This window comes from Equus quagga, chromosome 12 (genome assembly GCF_021613505.1).
Source record: "Equus quagga isolate Etosha38 chromosome 12, UCLA_HA_Equagga_1.0, whole genome shotgun sequence".
In the NCBI taxonomy this organism is placed as follows: Eukaryota; Metazoa; Chordata; class Mammalia; order Perissodactyla; family Equidae; genus Equus; species Equus quagga.
The window spans coordinates 34,107,315-34,129,209 of NC_060278.1; the positions used below are offsets into that span (position 1 = coordinate 34,107,315).

The 21,895-nt window shown below is 37.2% G+C and overlaps 1 protein-coding gene across 6 annotated transcripts in view; it reads left to right on the top strand.

Annotated features, from left to right (window-relative positions):
* Positions 1 to 21,895, top strand: part of CEP170 (centrosomal protein 170) — a 144,617-nt gene that overhangs the window by 26,750 nt on the left and 95,972 nt on the right. For all 6 annotated transcript variants that reach the window (XM_046679409.1, XM_046679412.1, XM_046679410.1 and 3 more), the window contains exons 2-3: positions 11,069 to 11,214; positions 20,357 to 20,446. In XM_046679409.1, coding sequence (XP_046535365.1) covers positions 11,110 to 11,214; positions 20,357 to 20,446 — 195 coding nt within the window. In that variant the 5' untranslated portion in view covers positions 11,069 to 11,109. The remainder of the gene's footprint in view (positions 1 to 11,068; positions 11,215 to 20,356; positions 20,447 to 21,895) is intronic.

Genomic DNA, 21,895 nt, shown 5'->3' on the forward strand with positions numbered 1-21,895 from the left:
TGTCTCAGTGTATTTAGGATTGCTTCTTTTACTCATTGGTGGTTAAAGAGTGTGTTGTTTAATTTCCACATATTGAGAATTTTCCAGTTTTTCTTCTGTTTACCGATTTCTAATTTCATTCAATTATGATTGGGAAAGTTGTTTTGTAAGAATTCAATTTTTAAAAATTTATTGAGACTTACGTTTTAGACCTAACACAATGGTCTAGCCTGGTGAATCTTCTGTATGCACTTGTAGTTGAGTGGCGTGTTGTATATATGTCTGTTAGATCAAATTGGTTTATAGAGTTGTCAACTCCTCTATTTTCCTTATTGATCTTCTGTCTGGTTGGGTTTTTCATTGTTGAGAGTGGGATATTGAAGTCTTCAACGGTTATTGTTCAACTGTCTGTTTCTCCTTTTAATTCTCTCCTTTTTTGCTTTGGGTGTTTTGGGGCTCTGTTGTTAGGTACGTGTATATTACAGGTATTATATGTTTTATGTCTTGCTGTATTTGAACCTTTTATCAATATATAATGTCTTTCTTTGTCTCTTACAACCTTTTTTTTTTTAAAGATTTTATTTTTCTTTTTTCTCCCCAAAGCCCCCTGGTACATAGTTGTGTATTTTTTTAGTTGTGGGTCCTTCTAGTTGTGGCATTTCGGGTGCTGCCTCAGCATGGCTTGATGGGCAGTGCCATGTCTGCACCCAGGATCCAAACTGGCAAAACCCTGGGCTGCTGAAGCAGAGCACATGAACTTAACCACAGGGCCGGCCCCTCTTGCACCCTTTTTTGATTTAAAGTCTATTTTGTCTGACACTAATGTAGCTACTTCTGCTTTCTTTTGGTTATTTGCACAGAATATCTTTTTTCTTCCTTTTACTTTCAGCCTCCTTGCATCTTTATATCTACAGAGTCTCTTGAAGATAACATAAATGGATCCTGTTAATTTTATCTAACTTGCCTTTTTCTGCCTTTTAATAGAGTTTAATGCATTTACGTTTAGTGTGATTTCTGAAGGATTTACCTCTGTCATTTATCTATTTATTTTCTGTATGCTATGCTGTTTTTTGTTCTTCAGTTCTTCCACTAGTGCCTCTTTTTTTGTATTTAGTTCATGTTTATAATGTGTCATTTTGAGTCTCTTCTTCTTGCCTTTTCTATATATTTTTAGTTATTTTCTTAGTCGTTATCTTCAGGATTACAATTATCATCTTAAACTTATAATAACCTAGTTTGAATAATACCAGCTTAATCTCAAGGGTATACAAACCCTCTGCTCCTGTGCATCTCCATCCCTCATCCTCTATATTGTAGTTGTCCCAGATTGCATTTTTATATATTATATTCACATTAAAATAGATTTATAATGTTTTATGTATTTGCCTGTTAAATTATATTGTAAAAAGAAAGACTTACAAAGCATATCAAAAGAACAGTAATACTGGATTTATATTTACCTATATTTACCAAAATATTCTTTATTTTTTCTTATGATTTTTAGTTACCATCTACTATCCTTTTATTTCAGCCTGAAAGTCTTTCTGTGTTTCTTGTAGGCCAGTCTACTGGTAGTGACCTCTGTCAGCTTTTGTTTAACTGAAAATGTCTTAATTGTGATTCAGTTTTGAAAGATAGTTTTGTCGGATATAGAATTCTTGGTTGACAGTTTTTTTTCTTTCAGGACTTAAATATTCCATCCCACTGCCTTCTGGCCTTCATGGTTTATGAGGACAAATCAGCTGTTAATCCTATTTTATTTTATTTTATTTTTTAAAGATTGGAACCTGAGCTAACACCTGCTGCCAATCTTTCTTTGTTTCTTCTTCTTCTTCTCCCCAAAGCTCCCCAGTACATAGTTGTATATTCTAGTTGTGAGTGCCTCTGGTTGTGTTATGTGGCATGCTGCCTCAGCGTGGCCTGATGAGCGGTGCCATGTCCACATCTGGGATCCGAACCAGCGAAACCCTGGGCCGCTGAAGCAGAGTGCGTGGACTTAAACAGTCAGCTGCGGGGCTGGCCCCTGTTAATCCTACTGAGTCTCACTTGTGTATGAAAAATCTCTTTTCTTACTGTTTTCAAATTGTGTTTTTCTTTTGATTTTGACAGGTTTGAGTATAACATGTCTCAGTTTGGATCCGTATGAATTTATCCTGCTTGGAGTTTCTGGATGTTCTTGGATATATTTATGTCTTTCCTCCAAGTTGGCAAGTTTTTTGCCATTATTCTTTTGAATATTTTTTCTTTCCCTTTCTGTTCCTTGTTCTGAGACTCCTTTAATGTATGTGTTTGTCTGTTTGATGATATCTCACAGGTCTCTCAGGCTCTGTTAATTTTATTGTATTCTTTTTTCTTTGGAATATTTACACTGTGTAATTTCAGTTGTCTTATCTTCAACTTTGCTTATCCTTTCTTCCACCTTTTCAAGTGTGCTGTTGAACCTCTCTAGTGAGTTTTTCATTTTATGTCATTCTATCTCCTTATTGATACTTTTTTCCTTTATAGGTCATTTTTCTGATTTCCTTTAGTTCTTTGTCATTTAACACATTTATGACAATTGGTTTAACATCTTTGACTAATTATGACAATGTTAGGGCTTCTTCAGGGTTGTTTTCTGTCAAATTTTGTTTGCCTTTCAATGGAGTTGCATGTATATATGCGTGTATGTATAAGATATATACTTATATGTATATATGTTTGTGTATATATGTATTTCCTGTAAATGGGCTTTCCTATGTATATGTGTGTGTGTGTGTGTGCATGTGTATGCACACATACAGAGAGAGAAAACTGGGCATTTTCAGTGTGTTGTGGTAAATCTGGAAATCTTATTATCCCACTCCTCAGGGATTGCTGAAGCTTTCTTGTCAAGGGTTGAAGCAGCTGTTCTTTGCTTTTCCAAACTATTTTTGCAAGGTGTGTATTTCTTGTCATATTGTGGTCACTAAAATTTCTGTTCTGTCATCTCTCTGGCCAGTCAGTGACCCAATTAAAGATTTCCTTAAATACTTGACTCTCAAAAGGGGAAAGCAAACGAACCAACAAACACACATTGTCTCTTTAAATTCTTTGAAAGCTCCTTTGGCCCATGGGAGTTGAAGCATTGGTGGCCAGCACAAAGGCTCAGGGATCAAAAGCAGCAATCAGCAATCAGAGCACTGAATTTGATATTTGGAAGGTAATGTCTTTATTGCATATCCCAGCTCCAGCAAGCCACACCACAAGTGGAGGAAGATGTCCCTAGGTGGCTGCTTGTAGCTGTTGGAATGAGGAGTGGGTCATGGTAGCTGCCACCTGCAAAAGACTGAAATTTACCAACCTCTTTGATTAGACACCAGAGTATCAAAGTAGTTAGTTTAGGCAGTTCTTAGGAGTTCAATAGTTCTTTAGGTGGAGGCATGGATTCCCCTTTTTCTGTGATATCCCTACATAGCTTTTGTAGAATTTCTTACCAAGGTAAGGGTTAAGCTGGGGAAAATTATGACAGATCTTAATATATTTATATGTTATTTTACTAGAATGTTAGTTCTGCGAAGGTAAGGAGGTTTTGTTCATTGCTTTATCATCAGCTCCTAAAACTGTGTCTGATAGGAGTAGAGTAAATAATCACCAACAAATGTATTTCACAGTACTTCCTCATAAAACCCAAGTTTTTGAACTGATCTATTAGTTCCCGTTGTCTTAGCTGCCTTCCAAATTCATGAAGCTACTAAAAATATTCTCATGCTGTTTCATGTGAGAGTAAGGAAACATGAATAGCATATCGTATGTTGTATGGTGAACTGTGCTATAGTCATTGCTCCAGTGACTGGGGGCATATCCAGGGTTAGATAACTTGACTGTGGAGACTTTTGCCCCTTATAGTTAGTTTCTATTGAGTCATAGGTGGGGCTTGCAATATTAATAATCTTGAACCTGAAATTTGAATTCATTAGAATGAGAATGAAATAACCAAACTACAAATATGGAGAGCAGATATTATTGGGAATTCACTTGTTTTAGAGTTTCTAAGAATTTTAATTTTTATTTAAAAATTTATTTAAATTTTTCATTTAAAAATTTTAAATTTAAATTCTAAGAATTTAAATTTTAAGATGAACTACTCTAATCTTAAAATTCTTAGAATCAATCTGTGAAAAAATAAAGGAAAAAATGATTATGATACTCATAAAGAAAATTGAGATAGTAAGTGGTCATTGAGATATTTTATTATGTTCTGGATGGCTTCCAATTTGGGCTCTCCTTTATTTTATTTCAAAATCATATGTTAAAAGAAGTGGTGTTCTAGGCTTAGAAAGTTATAGACTTTTATGTTTTGGCATTCATCATATCAAGATCTTTAGGACATTTATTTACCTGCATATAATTGAACAGAAGGAAAAGCTTCAAGTAACTGAAGTGTTATCAGCCAAGTGTTAGTCCAGGAATGGTTTCACTTTGATTTATTTCTTTTAAAAATTAAATAAGAAATATAGTGAATCGAAACCCTGAAATTTTCTCTATTCCTTCCTGAAATCTCACTAAGACAAAAAGATACCGCTTGGGAAGAGAGAAGCTGAGAAAGTTTTGGAAGAGAGGGAACTGTTAGAGGAAGAAAGTCAAACTTAAGCGCCTGCTAGGGAGGCGTAAAGAAACAAATGAATTCACATAGACTCTTGGAAGGGCTTAGGAACTTGAGATACCAGGTATCTTGAGGGCAGGGATCAGGTGTGGACCTAAAACAAGATCAGTTGAAAGTCCATATGAAGAGCACCCAGGGCCAACTGCCCAAACCCCCATTCCCACAGGAGATTAGAGACTTATTATCTGGAATTGTTTAATTAGAGAGACTCCAAACATGTGACCGTCAGGCTCAGTCAAGGATGGGGTAGTGTTACCAAGTGAAGGCTCAGTGTCCAGTGCGCGTAGAAGCCGGTACTACAGCACTGAATTTTAAGACAAGAGCTTTGTTGCATGGCCAACTAGCGAGGAGACAGGAGGTGAGGTTCAAACCTCTCTCTACAAGCTGAAGCGGAGAGAGACTTTTAAGGAGTTGGGAGTGGGCGTGGTTATATAAAATGTTAGCTTGGCAGAATCTGATTGGAGGGTGGAAGTGTAACATCTTATAAGTCCAGTATGGTACGAATCAACGGACCCCGTCACTTCTCATCAGATTCCCTGTTCCGCTTTCTTTACTCATTGAGTTCCATAGTCAGGGAACTTTTGGTTCCTAGGCAGCTCGAGGTCATCTGAGGACAAGGTTTCTATTTTCTGAGTATATTATTTTTGCTTGTTGTCCCTGCAAAATAACTTTTGATACAACATTGTTATTGACACAATAGGATACAGTAGGGTCAGTATGAATTGGCCTGTGATGGTTACGGTGAAGTGCTATGTGCTTAACCAAGGAGGTTAACACACAGAAACTCTGCGAATAGAATGCTGAGATCCCCTCAGTCACTCCTCGGCTCAGCTCTTTCAACATCAGCCGTGTGTTTATCGCCCCCTATAGGGGGAGATTGGAGGATTCTCCTGTGGATAAACTGAACTGTTCAGAGGGCAAAGGTGAACTATAGATGTTGACCTTTTTTCCAAAGAAAAACTGAGGTTGCGTCTTCTTCCGTTGCTGAATTCTCTAGTTGTTGGATTCTTTGTTAAAATAAGCTGTGAGTTTCCTTTACTTACAATTTGTAGTTCTGTATTGTATAGCTGCTTTACGTTTAATTATTCAAATAAGTCTAACCATCATGAAAAGAGTAAATGGGAAAAGGGACAACTTCAGCAAGAATTCTATTTGTGTATTATTTCTAAAATTATTCAAGTGCACGTATTGGATTGTGAGTGTACTTTTTTAAAGATTTATTTTCGTAAATTATACTCACTTTCTGTGCATTATAGTGAGTGATGAATCAAATTCCCCCCGTCTCTCAGGGGCTTTAAACAGCAGTCATTTTTATTCTTGCTTATGTATCTGTTGTTCAGCTGGGGGTTGGATGGCACAGTGAGGGCCTGGCCTCAAGTCATATGTTAGGTCCGTGTCTGTTCTGCATGTCTCTCATTTGCCTTGAACCCATAGACTAGCCAGGGCATGTTCTTTTTTTTTGTGAGAGCAAGCGCAATTGCCCAAGCACATTTTAATTTTTACTTGCATCATATCTACTAATATCATCCGATTGGCCGAAACAAGTCGTAAGGCAGAGCCCAGAGTGATAGAGTGGGAAATTAGACCCCACCTCTGATTGGAGTAATTGCAAAGTCACAGGGCAAAGGTTGTAGTTTGTGGTAGTATTTGAATATGTAAGAAGGCCTGAGGGTGTAATCCTTGCAGAAGTCGATGACCTCTATACTATTCAGACTTTAGATTCCCCAGTAAGACCTGAAAACTGTTCATGCTTTGAGAAAGTGTTATAAGAATTTTAATCAGTGATCTAGTAAGTTTACTGCTTTACAATTGAAATATGTATGAAAAAAAGATTCTAGCAGTTTTATTTTTATGAGTAAGCCATAAGCCACATTATATTGTCATATTTTTACCCTCAAATATTGCTTTAAGTGAGTATTTTTAGAGCATTGACATAGAAGATATTCAGTATATTGTTGGTTGACATCTTTCCAGTCTCAGGTTATGACCCTAGGTTGTCATTTGGCAGAAAGGATTAGGAGGAGAGGGAGAAAAGGAAATGAGCATTAATTGAGTACCTCCCATATGCCAAGTACTGTAAAATACCATATTTATATCTCATTTTATTTTTAGGTACTTTCTTTTTGTTTTTCTTTTTTTCTTTTCTTTGGTCTTTTTCTATTTTTAATGTACCAGTAGTGAAGTGCAGAAATGTGTATGTCTTTTTTGGAGTCACTTAGAAAAAGCACAGGGGACTGGGCTTTCTACTCAAAGTCTACTCTAAAACATGTCTTCTTGACTAATCCACAAACTCTGCAAAGAAATGGAACTGCTGGGGCCGGCCCAGTGGCGCAGTGGTTAAGTTTGCAGGTTCTGCTTCAGCAGCCCGGGGTTCGCTGATTTGGATCCCCGGTGCAGACCTATGCACCGCTTGTCAAGCCATGCTGTGGCAGGCATCCCGCATGTAAAGTAGAGGAAGATGGGCGTGAATGTTAGCTCAGGGCCAATCTTCCTTAGCAAAAAGAGGAGGATTGGCTGCAGATGTTAGCTCAGGGCTGATCTTCCTAAAAAAAGAAATGGAACTGCTTTCACATCTGGTTAAGACCGCGGATGTATTCCGTACATTTGGCCAATCTCTAGGCCCCTTTTTCCACCCTCTAGAGGAACCTGAGCTTATAGGTTTATGCCTTGGCCACTGAGGAAGCTCCAAACCAGGCTTTAGTTTTATCTGTGTGCCAGTGTCAGTATTACTCAGTGAGCAGGAAAGGACACTGAAACTGAGGGACCGGTGAGAAAGCTGTCTGAGATAAGGAGAGAGTCCTGTATAAAAACTGAGAGACGGTAGGTTTATGTTAAACCTCCTTCCCTCCCATTGTAGAAAAGATAGAAGAAAACTCAAGGTCACTGCCCCGCCCCAATAAATAAAAAATACTCCTCATCCAGAAGAGGGAGTTTTAGTTTTGTTTTTCAGAAAATACATATTCTTTTCTTTTTCTTTAAAGATTGGCACCTGAGCTAACAACTGTTGCCAGTCTTCCGCTTCCCCCCCCCCACTTTTACCCCCCCAATCCCCCCAGTACATAGTTGTATATTTTTAGTTGTGTGTCCTCCTGGTTGTGGCGTGTGGGACGCAGCCTCAACGTGGCCTGATGAGTGGTGCCATGTCGGCGCCCAGGATCCGAACCAGCAAAACCCTGGGCCACCGAAGGCGGAGTGCGCGGACTTAGCAACTTGGCCCCTGGGCCAGCCCCAGAAAATATGTATTCTTTTAGTTACCTTTTTAAGCCTCATTGAAAGTCAAAACAAAATATATAAGAAGGCATTATTTTTACTTTATATTATTTTCTATAATTATTAGATGTTTATGTTGTAGAGTTATATATTACATATTTGTGTATTATATTACTGTGTCTGATATTGTCTAAATACTTCAAACGTCATTTTTGTAGTAGTTACATATAACTTTGTGATTTCGAAAATGTTGAGAAACCATTCCTATTGCCCATGTTTGGCTCAGGTGTTTTGGTTTACTGTGTTTAGGCTAATTTGATTTCCTTTTAAGATGTCTTACTGTAGTGGTTTTTTTCCAGTTCCCTTAAATAAGTGTATAGCTATGACCTACCTGTTAATGCAATTATTTTAAAATTGTGCTTCCTTGAAAAGGCAGTATGCAAATTATATACTATATTTAGGTTGGAGGTTTTTCTTGGGTAAAATGTGTTTGATTCTCTATTGACTTGGCCAGGATGTATATATGAAATACTCGAAATCAATTGGACAGAAAGTAGACAGATGGAAGACTAAGACAACATCTGCATCAAGGAGTTAGGTGAATGGAAGGTTTAAGAATCCACATAAATTGACCATATCGATTAGGTAAGCTGAGAAAGGAGTAAAAGTTCATTGTTTTAGCTTTACAGAAAATTATTTGCCTGTTTTGGTGAAACTCACTGTTTCGTGTATGTGTAGATGAATTTATAATATAAAGGATTTTTACCTTAACACAAAATTCTACATTTCACAGATCTTTGCTTTAAAGTATAGATATATTTCTTTCTCTTTTTTTTTGAGGAAGATTAGCCCTGAGCTAACATCTGCTGCCAATCCTCCTCTTTTTCTGAGGAAGACTGGCCCTGAGCTAACACCTGTGCCCGTCTTCCACTACTTTATGTGTGGGAAGCCTACCACAGCGTGGCCTGTCAAGCAGTACCATGTCCGCACCCAGGATCTGAACCGGTGAAGCCCGGGCCGCCGAAGTGAAATGTGTGCACTTAACCACTGCGCCACTGGGCCGGCCCCATAATGTATAGATATGTTTCTTATTACAGAATGTTTCGTTTCACTGTGGTACAGTTTGCTTCTAATTAAATTGTATCAGACTATACCATTTCATGGGAAAAATGTAAGTGGTAATCTTTTGATTCATAAGAAAAACTGTTGAGTAGATACTATCATTCTCCTCATTTTGTGGATGGGGAAACTAAGGGACATGGGATAAGTAACTTGCCCAAGATCATGCAGAATAAAAAAGTGGCGGAACCAGGAGTCAGACTCTTATCTGTCAGTCTGTCTGACTCCCAGCTTTATGCTCTTAGTGACATGGCCACATCCTCTAGGATAATAGTTCTCAAGTTTCAGTTCACAGGCCTCTGGGACTCTCTGAAACCTTTTCAAGGGTCACGAGGTCAAAACTGTTTTCATAATAATATCAAAACATTATTTGCCTTTTTATTGTGTTGACATTTGAACTCATAGTACAAAAACAGTAGTGCATAAAGCTGCTGGCTTCTTAGCATAGATCAAGGCATTGTCACCAAACTGTACTAATAGTTATTGTATTCTTCACTGCCATGCACTTGTAGTTAAGGAAAAAAAGCCAGTTTCACTTAAGAATGTCCTTGACGAAGTGGTAAAAATGATTAATTTTATTAAATCTTGACCTTTGAGTCCCATCTCTTTCAGATTCTGTATGGCTGAGTGGAAGCACACATAAAGCACGGGTGCTGTGCCGCAGAGTGCCGCGGTGGTCTTGAGGAGAAGCCTTTGTGTCATTGTTTGAGTTGTGAGCTGAGCTAGCCATGCCTTTCATAGAACACCATTTTTACTTGAAACAGTGACAGACAAGTAAACTTGAGTATTTGGCGGACAGAGTGAGCCTGTCACTTCAAGGAAAAGAATTGACAGTATTTTTTTGCCAATAAAATTTGAGATTTTGAGAGAAAATTAGAATTTTACAACATTTGATTCTGCCACCCTGAGCTTAACAGCTGCCCAGTACTTATAGACTTTTCTGATGAGACAGGTGATGAAATTCATGACTGGGATGTTTTTAAATAGTACAATGAAATGTGTCGTCATTTTGAAGGTCTGTGTAACTCAGGGAACCTGTATTTTCCAAATGACTAATGCGCAATGTCACCAAATCCCTCCAAAGTCGAAGGTGGATTTTCGTATAATGTAGTATGAACAGTTTCAGATTCCATATTGTAAGTAACTTTCAAGAAACTACCACTTGTGAAGCTTTGTTGTAGTATCAAAGAAATCTATCTACACTTATTTGAAAAGACTATTAAAATGTTTCCCCTTTCCACCTGTTTATCTTAATGAAGCCATCTTCTTAAATATTTCAAGTTAAACAATATATGGCAACAGATTGAATGAAAATCTTCTATTAAGCCAGATGTTAAAGAGATTTTTAAAAATATAATGTAGTACTACTCTTCTCACTAATTATTTTTGTTTTAGAAATATAGTTATTTTTTATTAAACAAATTAATAAATACCAGTTTCTCAGTTCTCATGTCTAATGTGGTAAATATTAATGTCTATAACCCATGTAAATAAAGTGCTCTTTAGGGTCCCTTTTTTTTGAGTGTAAGATGGTCCCAAGAGCAAAAAGCTTAAGAAATGCTGCTCTAGAAAAATGTGTTAAGAAAGTCAAGTACATGTTGAGGACAGAGAAATTGAAAGTGCATGTTTTTGAATGTGCATTCTGTGGTCTAGTAGACACTTTGGTAGACAGGGAAGCAGTTACTTTGGCTTCCGTTGTTAGTTCTTCAGATACATTCATTTGAACTTAGTCTGTCTTTCTCAAATCATTTATAAGTTAGACATTTTATTTGTACAGTATTGTACAACATTGTTTACTGAGGTTAACACGATACTCCTGTGATCGTCTGCTTGAAGAGTACAGGCCTTTTTACCCTATGCTCAAAGCCTTTCTGGAGTATGGGGAATGTTTCTTAGCTGACTACCTGCTTAATTGCTTCACGTCTTCCTTTTTAATTGAGCTCTTGGCAGAGTCTGTGGTTGTACTTTACTGATGAGAATTTGGTAGATATGTCATTTCCAGGGACCTGTGGACTGTTTATTTAGTCAGAGGTAAATGTCGAATGCGTTTCTATTCTTGGGCCTACTTCCAGGGTTTGGTGAATAGATGCTGAAGCTAAAAATATCTGAATGTGTATTTTTCTGAATATTTCTCCACAGGATGACGTAGCTTCACCAAAGACTTAGAAGCTGAGCAGAAAATGAGCTTAACATCCTGGTTTTTGGTGAGCAGTGGAGGCACTCGGCACAGGCTGCCGCGAGAAATGATTTTTGTCGGAAGAGATGACTGTGAGCTCATGTTGCAGGTAATAACGTCAGCCTTCTGTATGTGTCTATTCAGAGTCTGGAATTGGTACAAAATATTTTTCTGCTCTTGGAGAACAGCCCTACCTAGATTTGAACTTTCTGGCTCTCCCTCTTTTAGCTGTAACTACCAGTTTAATTAATTTTCTCCCTCTTGAATCATCTAAAAATAAGTTCTAAGTCTTGGGGCTTATATTTTGAAAAATGAGAGCTCAGAGTAGAGAAGTTTATTCTTAAAAATGAGAAGTTTCACATTATATACTTTTAAAATAGGACTTAGAAATAATTCATAAAATTAGCATAGCATGAAGTAAAACTGAATTTAATTGTGGGCACTTCAGTGATACTGAAAGTAGTTTCACTGCTTCTTTTAGAGATGTTCATTATGATACCTTCCAGTTGTCGGAGCATAATTAAAGATCATTGGTATTTACTGAATTATGTATAAAGGAGTTACTTTTAAAAGGTACTTTTAAGATGTCTTTGAGTAAAGTATTTAGCAGGAAAGTGGGTCTCCAGATTTTTGAGAATTTAGTTATTTTAATAGGTCCTGGAAATGTAGAACAAATTCTTGGACTCTTGCTCCCTGTATTTTTTTGGTTAAAAACTGTAAGTGGATACTTAAAGTAGAAGTGTTTATTTTATTAGCCCAGTGTTTCTCAGCTGGGCAATCCTGCCTCCCCCTCCAGCCCGTACAGAACATTAGGCAATATCTGGAGACATTTAGGCTGTTACAAATGGTGGGGGGTAGAGGTGGTTGCTACTGACATCTAGTAGGTAGAGGCCAAGAGGCCAGAGGTGCTGCTAAATATCCTACGGTGTACAGCATACCTCTCCCCGCCCACCCCAAACACACACAACAAAGAATTATCGGACCCAAAATATCAATAGTGCGGAAAATGAGAAATGCTGCTTTAGCCATAGAAGAATCAACTTTGCATATGTTTATTACATGTTTATTTTAAAATTAGAGAACTTACTTTATAGTTTTTAGATAACAAAGGAAAACCGCTATACAATGACATCTTAATTAAACAAATTCAGTGAGAGAAATAGAATAGTACAGAGATTTTCTGGGCTCCTCAGTGAGGTAGAGTGGTGAGTGTGGCAACTGAGAAAAAGGCAGTAATGATTCTGTTTGGATATTGGCCTCTTAGAACTGGACCATATCTTAGGTTCTAATACGGGGGAACGTGTTCATCAGAGAGTGGAAGAGGTGCTTTCCACGTGGCATTTCTATCAACCAGCAGAGTAATATCCCAGAAATGTGTGAATGGTTGTTTAGGAACTTGCAGGATAAGTCTCTCCTTACGTGGAGATAAGAAATATTAAGAGACATGACTGGTATGGTGTCTGTGTCTCTGTAAGGTGTCTAGTAACAGATGAATAGATAAACAAAATGCAGTATGTACGTATAATGGATTATTATTGAGCTCTCATACGTGCTGCATTTCAACTACAAATAGATTTATTGGCATTTTAAAAAATACTTTGATGGTAATATGGCTTAAAATGCAGTGCAAAAAGAAACAAATGCTCCATAAGGTCATATGATCAGTTTGATTGCAATTAATTTTTTTATTTTATGACATTTATGTTACTTTGTTATATTTTATTTTATATTATTTGTGACAAACTCAAAAATAAGTTTGAGTTTTATGTTTTTTGTTTCATCTCATTCCAAAAAAGGGAGTCTAAAGAATAATCATCAAGAAGAAATGTGGGGCTGGCCTGGTGGCATAGTGGTTAAGTTTGTGTGCTCCGCTTCAGCTGCCTGGGATTCACAGGTTTGGATCCTGAGGGCAGACCTACCACTGCTCAAGCCATGCTGTGGCAGCATCCCACATAGAAGAACTGGAAGGACGTACAACTAGGATACACAACTATGTCCTGGGGCTACTGGGGAGAGAGAGAGAGAAAAAAAAAAGAGGAAGATTGGCAACAGATGTTAGCTCAGGGTGAATCTTCCTCACCAGAAGAAAAAAAGAAAGAAAGAAAGAGAAGAAATGTGCTTAGATATTAAAGAGTAGCTGATTAACAAGGGATTCTGGAATTTGAATTCTCCTTCCCCCACTTATCTTGGAAGCCTGTGGCAAATTAATTAGACTTGCTGTGCTTGTTTGTCTTGGTATAGAAAGGTAACTAGACTGTGTTTCATAAGACATGTTGTGCAAAACAAATCTTAGCCATGGGTGAAAGGTATGCAGTATAATTATTGGATGAAAATTATAGTTTCTTTGTTTTGAGTAACACATTAATATTACTACTATTAAGAATACCTTGCATTTGAATAATACTTTCTAGTTCTCAGTGTTCATTTATGTTATTTCAATTGTTCCTCTTAATTTTCTGAACGATATAATCATCCCCATTATACAGATGGTAAAATTAAGATTCAGAAAAACTTAGTCACTGGGCCAGTACCACGCAGTCATTAAGTAGTGGAAGCTGGTGTTAGAACATTGGTAATTTTGGCTCAAAATCAAATGGTCTTTCTATCTGCCACTGTGCAGCAAGCTCCTGCATGGATGTAACCTAAAATTGGTTAGATAACTTAATTCTCATGCTAGTAAACATGCTCAGACTTTTGTTACAATGTATTGGATATCTCTGTGTACAAATAGAGTTGCATTTTGAAAAAAAAAGTTCATATCAAATTCTGATTTTATCTTCTTAAATTTTCAATTGCAACAGATGCTTGAATTTTGCTCTATTTTGAGGACCATCATCATACTAACTAAAAGTGGTTTTTGTCCTGATGCATAATGGAAACTATAATGAAATTATATTTGACTTACTATTTTAATATTTTAATTTTCTACTGATGGAGGAGGATGATGGAATATGTTTTGAAGATCATAGGTGACTTGTTTTCATCCCTCCTTTGGGGCGCATAGCAAAGGATAAATCATCACTATTTATTACTATGATTTTAAAAATGCAACTGGGCTTTTATAGATGCTTTCAGCTACAGTGTCTTTAAAAAAGATTTTTAAATGGTGATGATACACAGTAGCAATCTTTCTTTCTCTCCTTAGTTTTTTCTTGGCATTTGTATCCATGTATTTCTGTGTCTTTTTCTCCCTCTTAGATCCTTAGTAGGAAAAAGAAGTAATGTAAGAAGTAATAATAATGTTAAAATTAGCCATTTCATGCCCACAGCTGTATGATGCATATCAGGTATTTGTTTGTACCATTTCCTGTGTTAGTTTTTAGTTAGAAATTGATTTGAGTCCTTGACTCTTTTTCATTGTTCCTGGCCTGAAATTGTTTTTTATGTTTTGACCTTATTTGATGGCAGGCTTTTTCTTCTTTATTTCTTTCCCAGGAATGGGATCAACAAATAAAGTGTTATTACTTCATTTTAATACTCTTAGTTTCCAAAATTTTCTGAGTTTAATTATCTTGTCTAAGAGAATTTTTTTTATTTTGGTTCTATTGTTTTAAGCTACCTAGTTTGTAGGTTTCTTAAAATTTGGTGTGAACTTTATAACTTAAGTACTTTTGCTATTTTATTATCCAAAAAAAATACCTCCATACTTCATGAAATGAGATTGGCCAAAAAACATATATTTTTCTTTTTTCTTTTCCTTTTTTTTTGGTGAGAAAGGTTGGCCCTGAGGTAACATCTGTTGCCAATCTTCCTGTTTTTGCTTTAGGAAGATTGTCCCTGAGCTAACTAACGTCTGTGCCAGTCTTCATCTATTTTGTATGTGGGATGCTGCCACAGCATGGCTTGATGAGCGGTGTATACATCCGCATCTGGGATCCAAACCTATGAATCCTGGGCCAGTGAAGCAGAGCATGCACACGTAACCACTACGTCACCGGGCTGGCCCGGAGCATGTTTTTTTTAAGAAACCTTTGTTAGGCATCTCCTATGTTCTCGGCATCGTGCTGGGTGCTGAGGGATCAATGTGTATGCAGGTAGTAGAAGGAGCTGTGGATGTGAAGGCAAACTTTTTGAGAGATTAAGAGTTTGGAGTTAAAAGATGCCAGATCTTGGAGGGCCTTGTGTGCTGTAGTAATGACTTTATATATTTTACCTTAGCCAGTAAGAACACCGAGGAGCTTTTAAGCGGGGCAATATTGCCTTTTCAGAAGCTTCCCATGTGTTATGTCATTTAATCCTCAACAAAAAAGAATCTGTGATATAGATTTATCTTTTTTGTAGATAATTAAACAAAGATTAGTAATTTTACCAAGGTCACACAGCTGGCAAATGGCTGGACCAGTTCTTTTTGACTCCAGCGTCTTTGCTTTAAACTGCTGTTCTACATTACTGCTCAGGGATTGGAGATTGGAATGGGTATATGCAGTTAAGAGATTAAAATAATCTGGAAAGAGATGGTTAAGTTCTAAAGAGGGTATCATTTGAAAGGAAGAAAAGAAGACAGAGTAGGAGAAACAGTGAAGAGCTTGTGGGGAGAGACTGGAGAGATTGAAGAAGATGTGCTTTCTAGTTATATATGAGTGAGAGAGAGAAAAAGAATCTAAGATGTAGCATTTCTGGCATGGAAATAGATGAATTAGAAGTTTGGGCAGTGTACTTTTGGGAAATAAGATAGTGAGTTTGAGGTTCCTAAGGGACATTCAGATTGAGACACTCAACAGAAAGCTGGAAATAAATATATGAAGCTGAGCGGTGTAGTCCGAGCAGAAGTAGAGATTTTGGAATTATGAACATAAAGGGGATGGTTGCAGCCAGGAGAATCCAGGGTATGTAGGGAAGGAAGGAAAATAGAGTGACAGGGTGTGGTTGCTTGGGAGAAAAGGAAGGGGTCAGAGTATTAGATATCTGGCTGCTGTCAAAGAACTGAGGTAATGTACCAGTAAATTATTGTAAATAATGAAGACAACTGGAAGAACAGGGGGTGTAGTCAGAGAGAAATAGTACGGTTTAGATACCAGAGGTAGAATCAGTTTCACATGCTGAGGCATAGCAGTGGGAGTGGTTTTGGGACAGATTTTTGTTGTGGGAGTTGAGGAGGCTAGAACTTTTTATATGGGTCATCTACATAGATGTTTAAAATCAATCGTGAGGAAATAGGAATTTGAATGAAAAGGAAGACTGATCATAACCCCAAACTTCAGTCACAAAGTTAGAATGACCAAAATGATTGTTGCAACCTAGGAGAGGTGTGTGTGTGAATGTCTAGTATGTATATGTATTTATTTATAGGTGGATAACAAGAACTTCAAAAAGGGTAAAGTGCTTTTCGTTGAGGGAGGATAATGGTCCGGAAGCCACAACAGTGCACTGGGAAGAATTCAGACTGCATCTCTGAACTCAATGTTGAATTTAGGAGGACAGCATCCTCTTTAAAGGAGTGCAATGGAAAGTAGTGTTCTCAGGGGAAAGCCAGATTTCAGTTAAAAGAAGGAAGCAGGAGGTAACCATCTATGAAGTGCTTAAGAATGAAGAAGAGTTTCAAGTAAGGTGTATTCTCGAGTGTAGTGCAAAGCCTTGGGAAGAGGGTCTTTATAGAAAGTAAAAATCAAGAGAAAGGGGGCACAGACTTTTGTGGGGAAAATGGACCATAATGGGGCATTGACTAGGGAGTCTTGCATTCTTACCAGAGGCTTAAGGTGACAAGAATAAGGGACCTGGTCAAAGTTGACTATCTTTGTGGTTTAAGCCTGAGTCAGCTAAGGCTTTTCCATTAGCATGAGAAATATGAAGTTGGCAGTCTGTCAGGGTTTTAATTATACGTTCCTGGGAGATTACTAAGTTTTCATTGAAGTACCCATATGAGTTGTGAAAATTATGTTGTAATTCACCTTCTCCTAGCTCAGATTAATCTGAAGAAAATGTGACTTTGATGATCTGAAATGAAAGTGGTTTAATGTTATGTGGTTAGATGTAAATAACAAGTCTTTCTTAGTCTTCAGTTTTACTTGACGACTCACTTGATGTATTGTGTTCTGTAATCTTGGGTTTCTGTTTAATTTCTTTGACAGGTATTGAAACACCATGAATACATTTGATAACTAAAGTCATAGGAATTTGTATTTGCTTTCATTGGCTGTTAATCTTTAAAGAGTTACACATATGGGAACAACTTGTTTTGTGAGTTCTAAACTGATGATATCCCTTGCCTTGAGTTCATAAGACTAGTCTTCTCACAAAATTATTACTGTCTTTGTTAAACCAACAAACGAGATGCTTCTTCTGATCCCTCATAACATCCTCACTCCTTCTCTCCTGAATCCCCAAAGTTGGAATTGCATCTCAACTCAGTGGACCCTGTTGTTTTCTGCGTGTGCTTTAAGGTGTTCTTGTGCTTACCTACCCCCGTAAACAGTTTGAAGGCAGGTGCGATTCAGATTCACGATAATCCAAGTTTCTAGCAAGTTGTGGACTTAGTGAAGTGGCCTTCCCTAATTATTTCCTCCTCAAACTATTTTTTATCCTTGTCTCTGATCCATGTAGACCACTCCCTCAAAAGCAGCCATTCCCTGTCTCCGTGAGCACCATTTGACCTGTGTCCCATATCTAACAGTAACTTTTCACTTTGCTTTCTGTTTTTCCTTTTCTCAAGTCTCATTTAGATTCTCCCCCTTGAATTTCAGTGCGCTGTTCTGAGGACTGCTCTTTCTCTGTGTTCTCTTCCTCACAGAGAGGTTGTTTATGATGATCCATCCATTCAGTATCTTTTGAGAGCCTACATTTACTTGAAATCTCCCTGGCCTTGCAACGTGTAGAGACTTTTATCCTTAGACTAATTCAACTTGATAAATCCACAAAAAGAAGTTATTTTCCTAGTGGCGCTGCACTAGGAAATATAATAATTCAGTTATGTCCTAATAACCGAATAATAACCTTAATAACTGAATTTGGTGCTTCATTAGTTTAAACAGAGCAACAATTTAAAGCACAACAGTGAAAACCAATGAAGTTTAAATAATTTTTAGATTTAATGCAGATATTTCACAGCAGTTACAGTTGTAATTTGCCAAAATAGATGGTTGTTCAGGTAAGCTGTAGAGAAGTGGTGCTAACTACGCTTCATAATGTTTCTGTTAATTCTGATATTTGCAATTTGTTCTAGAGAAATTGAAATGTCAGAGAAAACAAAACTAGAAACAACCTTTAAAACTTTTCAGAAGAACAAGAGTGTATGTATGGTGGATGTTAAGGTTTTCTTAGAAGATTGTTTTAGGTCACATACTGTTTCTTCATAGTATCAGTTACTTTAATGTTAAATTTATTAAATTAGCAATATTTAATGTGTTGTATTCTAGAAGGAAAGACCAAAACTTTTTCAGTGTAGAATTTAAGCTAATTGGGGAAGAGTCTTAATTTTAGTAATATTTACTTGGAAAGGATCATTTCAACTAGGATTTATATTGTATTGTTATTTTATTGGTTGCTGACCTTCTCCCCATTTTGTTTGTGTGGCTAAGAGTTAGGCTGTGTTTATGTTGGCTTTAGCTGAAAATGTCAGAGGTTAACCTTTCCTGTAGTGCCTTTGTTTTTGTGTCCCCTGTTGTCTTTGAGTTTCCCTAGAGACTCCTTCTTAAATAGTCTGAGCTTTGTAGTTTTTTCTGTTGTAATCCCTTGCTGTTATTATTTGTATATATGTAAATCCCTGTTGATCTGATGGTAAGGTTTGGAGGGAGGGGAAGCATTCTGAAATGCTGTGATTTGTTCTCAGTCTTTTAATGGGGCCATGAGCTTCATAAATACATCTCGGCTTTTTTCGTCCCCATCTTTAGGTGAGACAGGAGGGCTGGAGGAGGCTGCAGTTGAGTATTTCCTTTCCCCCATGTCAGACAGGTTCTGGTAAAACCCACCTTGGTTGAGCTGTGGTAAAACAGCTTTCCTAGAGCAGAGTGCTCCGAGTTTATTTCACAGCAGCTCCTTGCCCCTCACCCCTCTGGGAGCACAGGAAGATTTTTCTCCTGTCTTCACCCTGAAATCCTTGTGGGGCTTCTGGAGGCAAAACCCATGAAAAAGTGATGTGCCCGTGAGTCCGTACCCCTAGGAGTTTTTTCTCTCAAGCTATTTCACACTCAAGTCTGCAGCAGTTAGATGCTTTACCTTCAAGTTTTCCTGTCAGTTGCTGGCTGCAGCAATGGGTTCTGCTCCCAGTGAACTGTGATTCTCTGTGTTCATCTGTCTCTCCAGTTTTCAGGGTGTCAGCTGGCATTAGGATCTCAATTCTCTGGTGAAACCAAGACAAGTTTTTGATTTTCAGTTTCATCAACTTTTTTCTTATTGTGAACATGGAAACAATGACATCCAAGCTCTTTGTATGTTGCACTGGAGCCTGGGAGTCTCATCTCCCCATTTTGGATAGTTTCTTTGCTTTTAGTATACCAAGCTTTACATACAAACCCTGTGATAAGGGGCTAGTGAGTTCAGATTCAGTGCTTCTCAGACTGTTTCTTCCTGTGACTGCACTCATATTTTCTTTCAATCAAAGCTTCCACAGGCTTCTGGTTCATCTTTCAGGTGCTTCCATCTGCAAACAACTCACTAAGCTCTGGAGGGAGAGAGAGAGAGAGAATGTGTGTGTGTGTATGTACTTTAAGAGACTTAAAAGTAGTTTCCAGAAGTCAGTTTGCCATTTTAATTCCCTTTTTTGACCTTCTCTGTTTTCCTCTTAGGGCTCTTCCTTGAATTCCAGTTTTAGAGCTCATGTTTTAAGTAAGGATCATTTTATTCAGGAACATGTATTGTATCCTTTTTCTCTAAATCTTTGGGCTCCTTATGTAATTTATGTTAGAGTTTTTGGTATTGAAGGAAGAAAATTCTGTAGGGTAATTTTTTTTTCAAATAAGATACATAAAACATTATAAAATTATTCACATGATTTCCATCTAACAGTTCAAAATTATAAAAAAATTACTGTCAATACATTCAACAAAGTCAGCTGATTTAAGTTTTCTCAAAAGTGGAATGTGTGAATTTGGTAGAAAAGAATGTCTTAAAGTTTTGGCTGCTGCTGCTTTGGGGAGTGATGCCAAATTTGTGTTGTATAGTAATGCAGTTTAAATATCATTTAATCCACTTTTTATTTGATATTTTGCTGTGTTCACCTACTATCCTATTAATATGAAGTATCTAGCCCAAAATCTTTGCGTTTGTTATTTATTATGATATTTTCTTATATTTATTAACTTAAAAATTTCTTTCAGTCTCGTAGTGTGGATAAGCAGCATGCTGTAATCAATTACGATGCCTCCACAGATGAACATTTGGTGAAAGATTTGGGCAGCCTAAATGGGGTAAGTTAAGAGTTTATTTTTTGTCTTATTTGAATATTTGAATATTTGAATTAATCAGATTACATCTCCTATTTGTACTATATTTTCCTTTTCTTTAGTTTGCATTTTACTTTTAAATGCTTGCAGGTACATAGCACTTTGGGGACCATACAATAGAATATGAAACTAGCCCATGTTCCCAAGAAACTGTATAGGCAATAGATATTTACAGGAATTCAGAAAGTGATTGGTTATCTGTAATGGGTAAAAGAGGCCTCTTTAAGGAGATAGAATAAAAGCTTGACCTCACTGAATGGCTTGAATGTATGTGTGGGAAAACAGTGGAAAGCCATGGCTGTCAGAATGCGAAGAAGCACTCTTGGGGAACAGAGAACTGTGTGTTAACTTCAGAAAATAAAGGTGGAAATGTAGCTTGGTGCCGGGTGGCGGAGGACCCCTATACTGGAGTAAAGAAGTTAATGTGGCGCGTGGTCGCAGCACCTGTGCTCACTGTGGCTTCTTTGGATTCCTGCTTTGGCGATATTTTGTGTTACTGAAGTGAATTTTTCCCCATTCTTCATTTGATCTTTTCACTTTGTCAGAATATAAGTAGCCACAGAATAAGAGAATGCTGAAGTATTGAATAATTTATCTTATTTCTTCTCAATTTTTTTATGGCTCTGCTAGCATAAGCAGATATAGTCTTGTTCATATCTGTGCTGTTGAAATTCTTAAAATGAACTTCACAGAAAGTAAGTGCATCCCAACTGCCTCTAACTGCTCCTCCTTTTCCATATATCCATTAGATACTCTATGGGAAATGTATGCCGGCATTTGGCAAATGAACCGAAACATTTTTCTCTTGTTCTGAATTGGCCTGCTACTGAAGGCCTTTTGTATTTATTCTTTGAGATACTTTTTTTACAGGCAGGTTTTTTTGTTGGTTTTATTTAAGTCTTTATTTGTTCCTTATGATACATAGAATTAAGTCCAAATTCTTCAGGTTTGAAGTGAAATACCTCCCATGTGGCCTCACCTGCTCTTGCAGATCCACACACCATCACGCTTTGCCTTGCCACACCTCCAGCACGTGGCTTTCCTACTAGACTGTCTCCTTCTCCAAATAGCTGTTTGATTTTCTTCAGCCTGGTAGTTGTTCTGTCTGCTTTGTCAGTGATTTTATGAAATACAATAACTCATAGAGAGCAACATCTGCATTTTGAACTTGAAATCAGGACCTGGATTTGAATCTCGGTGTGTAATTTACAAGTGGTATAACCTGGGACAATTCACTTAATCTGTCTGAAATTCAGTTTCCTGATATATATTCATATTAGCTCCCCAAATTTGTGAAAATGTAGTAAATTGAAATTTGTAAATGTGAAGACTCTGTTCAAAATTTAGTCACCTTGCTTTAGCTTTAAAATAGTGAAATAATTCCTACTCTAGTATTGTTATGAGGATTAAATA